The 9339-nt window shown below is 40.1% G+C and overlaps 2 protein-coding genes across 2 annotated transcripts in view; both read left to right on the forward strand.

Annotated features, from left to right (window-relative positions):
• Window positions 1–1877, forward strand: part of rassf2b (Ras association domain family member 2b) — a gene marked incomplete in the record, with an annotated part of 11829 nt that extends 9952 nt beyond the window's left edge. Inside the window, 3 exon segments of the mRNA XM_035659048.1 lie at window positions 154–275; window positions 426–523; window positions 687–1877. Of these exon segments, the coding sequence (XP_035514941.1) occupies window positions 154–275; window positions 426–523; window positions 687–756 (290 nt within the window).
• A 2386-nt stretch (window positions 1878–4263) lies between these two features.
• Window positions 4264–4815, forward strand: LOC118325542 (acanthoscurrin-1-like). Its single transcript, XM_035658256.1, has one exon. The coding sequence runs from the start codon at window positions 4264–4266 to the stop codon at window positions 4813–4815; it is 552 nt and encodes a 183-aa protein (XP_035514149.1).
• Window positions 4816–9339: the final 4524 nt, after the last annotated feature.

Here is a 9339-nt window from a genome sequence, read left to right on the forward strand (position 1 = left end):
GAGCCGGAATTCCCATCACTACTAGGAACAGACGAACCAAACTCTGTAGATGGAGCCTTTCACGTCATTCCCAGGTCGTCACATTCAGACACGAGCGGTGTCCTACACACTGGCTCTTTAATGAATATCTTTGTGGATGTGTTGATTTTTCAGAGCGTGTGAAACTGAAGCGAAGTGACTACCCTCTGATACTGAGAGTGATGCAGGGTCCGTGTGAGCAGGTCTGCAAGATTTTCCTCATGGAAGAAGACCTGGGAGAGGAAGTCACATATGATGTAAATGCACATTCCCTACTTGCTCTTCCTGCGACAGCGTGCAGCCACAAAATCCTTGCCTGTGTCTCCAATATATCACATTGGTCTCTCTCTCTCTCTCTCTTTCTCTCCTTTGTGCTTTGTCATCACATTTCTCTTCCCTTCCACCAGGTGGCGCAGTATATCAAGTTTGAAATGCCTGTCCTGCAGAGTTTCATCACCAAACTGAAGGAGGAAGAGGACCGAGAGGTGCAGAAACTCAGGAGAAGGTACGAGAAAAATACTGTATATAATCTACTTCCCTTCATCATCCACAGTCGTCAACATGTTCATCCGCTGCTATGAGCTCACACGTGGGCATTACATAGTACTGGTGTTATTATCCAATGTATATTTGCAGGCACAGACATTTATTCTCTCTCGCCCTTGCAGGTATACTTACCTGCGGTGTATAATTGAGAAGCAGCTCAGTTGTCTTCCAGAGGGGGCGACGTGTATGTGATCATCAAACTGTCAAAACGTCTCGCAGAGCGCCGCATCCTCCACCCGGCTGGAAACAAGAATCATCTGACAAAAACCCAATGTATGTGTTCCAGCGATTAGCCTGCTCCTCTGAATTCCCGCCTCCGCATAGGGTCTTTTTCAAATCCGTCAACATACAGACAAAACTTAAACATGCTAGACTGTGTGCATGTTAAAGTGTGACCATCTCAGCAGTGGACTTTAAGTCTTAATTCAGACCCAATCACTGTATCTCCCTCTGCTTTTCTTAACATATATTTCTTTGTTATCAGTACACACAGAAAGATACTCCTCTACTCCTTTTAGTATTTTTAACCTTTTTGCAGTGCAGTAAAAATGAGACGTCCTGTCTTCTGTCTTACCCTCCAGATTAAGAGCTAATACCCCAAATCAATTTAAAGCACAAACGTCACATAATATGGTTTTAGTAAAGTGCCTGTTAAAAGGTTAAAAGCACAAAGACACACCGGAAAATTCTGGAGGGTTTTACTGGAAACTACCTAGATACATTTGAATAACGGCAAAACACAGTTCCAGTCAATGTGAAACCGTTGTGGTCTCATCTTGTTGCATATCCCATAATGCATCCCTGCCTTATGTAAGACGGCAAGAAGATTTCAACATCATTCCGCACACAACGCCTCCTGGTAGGGATTGGATATCGGACCGGCTGTACAATGCAACAGTTTGTGACGCGAAAGCACAAGAAAAGACTGTGAATTACGCCGATGATCTTTTGATGGAAGAATGTTGTAAATGTATGAATGAGCATTTAAAAGCAGCACAGTTTGCCTCCACATGTACAGCGCTTTGCATACATCTGCTATTGTCCGTGTGCGTACGGCCCCGTCCGTTCAATATTTCTAACACGGTTGTTGAAAAGGTCATCAGGAGCGTGTGCGTGAGAGTGTGCATGTTGTATTTTTAGTGACTCTAAAGACTTGCCTGCTTTTTGTATCGTGTCTTTTACAAAATAATGAAGGAACCGTAGTCTTTGAGATGTTAAGAACTCATGCCACGACTTGGAAAATGTGGGTTTTTTCTTACAATGATTGTTATTTAATAAAAAAACAAAAAAACGGTATGTTGAGAAAAGATTAACATATATATTTGTAACCTCCTTGAGTCTCGTTCGGGGTCAGTGTGTGAAACGGTACCATGTTATACAATGATGTTAAAATCTCCTTGTGTAATGTAACAGATATAACAGTAGTCATAGTGGAAGCTTCGGGAGAGCTCGTTAAGTCACTCACTGGGCTGAGATCACACACGTGTACGCCCACACACGCACACGCACAGGTATTTATGTGTGATGTCGGTGGTACAGCAGCTTATTGTACGCTCAGCCAATGAGCAGGTGTGAGACGGCGTGATCCACTTCACCCGACTGAAGCTGTCTAGAGGATAACGGCGTGGCCTTGAAATACACTTGACTGTCAGAAGAGTCTGCGCTGCCAACACACGCTCTGTGGTTTTTACCGTCTGAAGAGGAAAACTCATCTGAATCGCTGCGAGCCAACAGCCACACAACAGGTGAGACTGTTTATTCTAACAAGAGTTTGATGTTTCTGTTAAATTCAGCAGGTTTTAACAGTGTTCTTTATTTACTTTGGTTGTTTTTGTGAGTGAGTTTCTTTTGTTGTGATGTTATTTATATGTAATACGTATATTATAAATATAGGGTCTATTGATAGAAATCACAATTACTGATATACTTGCTCCAAATGGCATCAAATCCATGAAGGAAAGTGTCTTCATTGAGAGTCTGGGCTGCTGTAATCTGAGAGTCACTGGATTATTCTCAAACTAAGTGACCCGGTGTAATTATAGCTCAACTCATCTTTTAAGAGGACAGATTAGACTGCGTACAGTTTGTTGACAGCAGAGCAAATGATGTCATGCTGCTCACTGGGCGTCATCAGCGGAAGAAGTATTCAAATGAAGTAAAAGTAGTAATACCACACTATAGAAGTACTTCATTACAAGTGCAAGTCCTGCATTTGAATTAAATTGAAATACAAGTATAGATGTATTTGCAGCACAAGGTACTTTGATTGTGCTATTATTGATGAGGTGTGAGCAGTAGTGTTACAGTTGGTTGAGGTGGACGCAGTTTTAACTGCTATAAATATTCTTGTGTCTAATCTATAATAGTAAAGCATCATAATGTAGAAATGGATCATATATGTTAAACATCAATCTGAAAAGTAACTAAAGCTGGTAAATAAATAGTGCAGTACTGTATGACCTGTAGTGGAAACAAAGTATAAAGTAGCATAAAATGATTTAACATTTATATAACATTTAATATAAATAAAGACTTATATAATATAATATAATATAATAAAGTACCTCTCTCTGTGTGTTGCTCTAATGTAAATATCTCACTGGGGATCATCTTATTTGTTCTTCCCTGTCCGATAACTGTTAGTCATTAATACAGCAGGTCCACAGATCTGGAGTCAGATTCAGCTACCAGATCTTAATGAAATGGCGTTAGAGGTCATGAAAGCCATCTGATCCCAGGTCAGCTGCAGTGTTAAATTGAGACGGTTCTTGTGTAAGATGTGTTTCTCAGAGCTGGATTCAGAGCTGGATTAAGAGCAGTGATCTGTGCTGCTCTTAATGTAACGTAAAAATAACAGCAGGACTAAAGTGAGAACATCTCATCAGTCTGTTGACGAGGTGCCTTCAGGGACCAGAATAACTACGTACATTTCAGTACTTTGGTTCTGAACTTAACACTGTTTAGGTTACTTGTACTTTACTTATATTAGTATTTCCATTTTATACTATATTTGTGAGGCAAATATTGTAGGTACTTGTTACTAGTCCACTGATGTGACAGCTGTAATTTACCTGTTATATGATCCATGTTTATATATTAACAGTGTATGAATCAGTTCCAATGGATCAATAATAATAAAGCAATAATTAAATGTAATAATAATAATAATATTACTCATTTATTTTGCATAATGAATACTTTTAATCTGATACTTTAAGTATATTTTTCTGATACCCAATTTGTATGTTTGAATACAGGACTTTACTAGTTAATTTATTAGAATATAAATATCTTATTATTTATAAAGTTTACTAGAATTTACTTTTTTATGATGATATTTTGTTTATTGACAGTTTATTTTTAGTTTTTTTACAAGCTAATAGTTTTCTACTATATTTTTGTTATTTATCTTATGTCCTGTGATTGTCTTTATTTTCATAAATTAACTATTATTATTACCACTAATACACTTGATACACTGTGGCTACTTTTATTTGTATGTATACTTCTTCCACCACTGTCAAGAACTGAACAGTCCACAGCCAGCGGATCATCTCAGTGAATTTCACTAAGGAACAGAAACAAAAAGAAAAGACAACAAGTCTCTCAAGTTAAAAGCTCGCCAGTGTTAAATTCACGCCTCCTGATAAGGTTTCCTTTGTCTCATTCTTACAGCACAGAAGAAGAAGAAGAAGAAGAATGTCGGGCCTGCAGAAACTCCCCCTCACAGTGACCCTCTGCCTGCTGCTCCTCGCCACACTGTTACCCAGCTCTGAGGCGCGCCGTGGTTTTGGAGGTGGCGGCCGAGGTGGTGGAGGACTCTTTGGCCGGGGCCGGGGCTGGGGGGGTGGTGGTGGTGGTCAGGCCTATAGACCCATCCAGAGCAGCGGCCCCAGTGCGGGGAAGATAGCCGGGGCAGCTGCAGCCGGGGCCGTAGGAGGAGCAATGGTGGGGTCTGCCCTGAGCCGCCCTGGGTATGGGTATGGAGGGTTAGGGGGATATGGAATGGGGTATGGAGGATATGGTGGGGGGTATGGAGGCTATGGAGGAGGCTATGGAGGCTATGGAGGGGGGTATGGCCCCCCACGTTACGGAGGTGGCTACGGGCCCAGGCCTGGCTATGAGGCAGAGGGCTCTGGAGACATGGAGTACTACACGGCAGCATCCAGCGGCCCCATCTACAACAGTATCATCGTTGTCATCGGCTCCCTGATGTCCTTGCTCATGGGCCACTGGGTGGCAGTCATGTAGAGGCTGGAGACAGAGCTGGATACCTCCAAACAGACACAGGTCCAAACCCTGACTAAAGTTACCCCCAACCTGACAAGAAACAAAACGATCTGCAGTTTAAATTCAAATGTGACCAATAATATGACTCTTATAATGTAAAGCTGTTGCCAATGTATTTTCCCAGTGACAAAGGACTCATTTAGCCTGTACAACACGTCAGTGTGACCCCATGTTTCAGTCTGCAGGTGTGCTGGTGAACACAAACACTTCCTGTAGATGTCTGTCAAGAGTTGTGGCATAATTTGACTCAATGAATAACTATTTGTTCTCCACACTCTCTGTTTAACGTGGCCAGTCTTTTTATACTTTTGATGTTTTCTTATGTTTTCTGGCAGGCAGTCTGTTTTAGATAGACCAGGAATAAATGAGTTTAATCAGGTTAACTCTACCTCAGTCATGCCAGGGCCAGAGATTAAGAGCAGCTATACACTTCATAATAATATAATAATAATAATATAATAATAATAATTTCATACTACGCAGTTTTTCCATTCTGTTTCACTTATTGTCACATTTCCAGTACATTGCTTGTATATGTATTCAAGTTTATCTCATTAAAGTACATGTTATGCCATTTTGTAGACTTTTTATGCAAACAAGCAAAATGTTTGTAATATTGTTATATAAATAAAAAAAAACGTAGAACATTAGTGTTGAATTTTATTGTCCACATTATTGTGTGAAGAGACCGTTCATGTTACATAAATAATGGAGATTGATTACACTTCTGTTGTCATGATACTCCATCTAATTGTTTCACTGAAACCACAAATGGGTTGTGGTGCCGCACGACTTTAACAGCCTGCAGACTCGTATCACATCTCAGATCTGATCCCATCGCACCAGGGCTCATGTGTTTGCTTTGTCCTCTGTCCACTACAGTGACCGTCCAGTCAGTAATCATGCATGAAGACCAGAAACACTGAGAAAGTGTTGACACAGGCCTCTTGTAGTTAGTTATTCTCTGTTGCCACAACAGACTTTATGTTTTTACTCAGTATTAGTTCCCAGTTATCCCAGAGCTGTACAATCACATCATGTTTGCATGTTGCAGTGGTGGAAATAATTAGTATTACTTAAAAATGTTAAGGTACTGATTCTTTCTGCTGTTTATATTATATTGTCCCATTCGAGCCACTACATTCATTTTAATAATAAAGTTACTAGTTGCTCTACAGATTAGATTTCACATAAAAACATATTAAAAGAATATGAATTGAGTTGTTAAAGATCAAACTTTTCCTACCTCTTAATCCTCTCAGATCTATTATACACTGACACGTTATATCATAGACATGTCAGTCAAGGGACATCTTTCTTAAAAGCACTTTTACTTTAAACACATTTATTTATTATTTAAGTATATTTTTGTAATTCTGAATCCCCACTAAAGCTTTCTGATTGATGTTTTCAGTCAAAATGTCACCTAAACTCCTTCCACCCACTTCTAAAAGTAATAAAGACAAATATCTACAAATCAGTAAATGTAATATGTTTATTTGACAGAACAAGCAAAAAGTATGAGTCAACCCTCGATGTGCAGTAGAAGCTCCAGCAGCACAGTAAATGTGATCCCTCGCAGTAAAAGGCATTCATGACTTTAAAGACGGTACATTCAAATACATTCAGAGCCAGACACAAGGTAATGTAGGCCACATATAACAACACATTAAAGGTACACTGTGGGGGTTTTGATCACAGAGATCGTTCTACAGGCAAACAATAACAAGAGTTTGCTACAATATAATAGAAATTACATTTATACACTTTAATTTGCAACAGCAAATACGTTTTGAAGTTAACGTAAGGCAGACCGAATTATGTTTTCTATTAACATAATGAGGAAATGTTGTTTAATTAACATAACGGGCAAAAGTGTTGAAACTGAAGCAATCAGTGACAATGTACAACGATCATTTCTAGGAGACAGGGTTGTCATGGCTGCGCTCTAAATATAGAAATCAAGAGGGAAAAGGTGTTATTGATGAGGATTATCATTGATTGACAGAACTTAAGCCGATGATGTTCAGATAAGATGATTTTGTAACATCATAGAGGCCATAACAGCTTATTTAGATATATTGTAGGTAGATACAGCTTATCCTACATGTTTCCACAACAGCTGGGTCAGGAGGTGTGTTCAGTGTGTGTGTTAGTCATAAAAAGTGCTTTGGCCAGTAATCTTGTATTTGAACAGTTTGCAATTAAAACTCCAGAGGGTACCTTTAAATAGCTTTTTTTATTTTTAAATTAAACTCATCAGCCTCTATGATTAGAAAATGATTATACAAATCTTATGTACTGTACACACGTTGATATGCGGGCTTAGCAGCCATAAACTCAGCTGATAATGGAAAATAACATTCAGTAGATTTTGAATTCAAATTCAGAACTAGTACAACAGTGGTCTTACACTTTAAGAGCACTTCTGCAGTCACAGGCTGCCCCACAGAGGGGCAAGAGAGGCAAAACACTGGATAGAAGGGAGAAAGGAGGCAAGAATATAAAAAACACATCAGAAAATATACATATAACACACTGTACAAAGCAATGGCAGTGCACATGGAAAATGTTAGCACAACATACATAAACAGTCAGAAAAAGCGCTCATTGCTTTGCATCAATTCCAGTGTGACTGTCTGTTTAATCCAGATAGAATAACGACCAGCAGTCTTATTTAAATGGACCTCTTATGATAAATGTCCATTCATGTTTTAAGCTATGAAGAAATGAGTAGATATGGTCCAATACTCAGTCATGCTCATAATGTAAAACCTTTCGGTGTGGAGCACTGATATCTGTAACAGTAGACTAATAGAATATTAGACAAGTTAAAGTCCAGTATTAATTGATTATGGTTTTGTATCACCATTCACGGTTATCCAACTCTGTGAACTGAATCAGTCCCCCAACGTCCACGTCCCTGGAGTTAATATACTCATATTACACAGAAAGCAGGTGTATATTATTAAAGCAGTTTATTTACACAGCTCATCACCCTGACAGAGTATCTGAGAGGGTTAGCCTCCACCAGCCCTCTCAGATACTTTGTTCTCTGGGACAAAGAGACAAAAGACCGTGGCCAATTTCCTTGAATGAAACTAACAAACAACACAAACAGCGAGATGATGAGTCAGTGGGAGTGCCACCCCTTCCTCTATGTCTGGACAGCTTCCTAAATTGTTTCTAAATGGACTTTAATGGATAACAAGGTTGCAGTGTTGAGTACAGTTAATGGCCCCTCTCTCTTTCACGAGAGACAAATGTAAGTGCACTCAGTTGCTCTCTGGTCTAACCTCTCCCCGGTTAAGACTGACAGAAGTCACTTCACTAACTACCCCGACGCTGTCGGTGCTGTCAGCATCGCATCTGCCGTTCACTATCCTCACTTTACTATTCAGCATAAGTTAATTAGTCATTATCCAGAGATCAGTTACTCTGTCACACGTTACTCGTGTGACCACAACTCAGCTGAGGTAGCTCGCTGAGTAAGTTGGGAAATTATGGATGCATTTGTTTTCCAGCGTCCTCAGACAGAAGAGGCGCCAGGCGGGTTGGATAAAGTTCTTTTCAACAACATCCGGCAGATTGCGCTCCTTCATAAAAGGGTCAAGTAGGGAACTGGGCTGTTTCATGCTTTCTCTCACTCTTTGTGGTCTGGGTAGAATAACATCCTGTTTTAGGACAAATCAGGAAAAATGCGCCATCTTTTGGGTGTCATCGCCTACTGTACTGTCTCTGAGATCCTCCGTCTACGTCTGCCACAGCTTAGAGACACACAAACGCATTTCTGTATGACTGTGATCCTTTTAAACAATAACAAAACAAACATCTCTGACTGATTGAGCTCAGGATAAATTTATGTTAATAGTAATTTGACTGTAATTTTAAGTCAAAGGCTAAAACATAAAAATTCACACATAATGAAGAGTCCTAAAGGGTTAGAGGTTCCTCTGTCCCTAATCATTTCACATCCCTGTACTTGAAGGTCCAGTGTGTAACATTTAGGAGGATCTATTGGCAGGAATATAATATTCATAGGAATGTTTTTATTGGTGTATAATCGCCTGAATATAGGAATCGTGTTGTTTTCACCTTAGAATGAGACGTTTGGAGTCCGCCATGTTGAACCGCCATGTTTCTACGGTAGCCCAGAAAGGACAGGGCATTTCATGTTTTACGAAAGTCTGGCGGCCACCATAGTTTCTCCTACGCGCTTGGAATGAGAGGGTGAGGCGAGTGGGTTGCAATCTACAACTACACCGCTAGATGCCATAAATTCCTACACACTGGTCCTTTAATTCGTTGAACACATTATTCATCACTTACACTGCTAATGAAGGCCTCAGTGCAGCAGCATTAGCATGTTGCTATTCAGTAGCATCACTATAGTGCTGGTGACCACAGCTAAAAGCCCCTGTGGGCCCATCTGCAGTCCCTGTGCCCCTCCCAGTTGCCGCGAGTACTTTTCAGAGTAAACCATGT

Source organism: Morone saxatilis, unplaced genomic scaffold (assembly GCF_004916995.1).
Source record: "Morone saxatilis isolate NCDOM2014 unplaced genomic scaffold, NCSU_SB_2.0 Contig16, whole genome shotgun sequence".
NCBI classification, from domain to species: Eukaryota; Metazoa; Chordata; class Actinopteri; family Moronidae; genus Morone; species Morone saxatilis.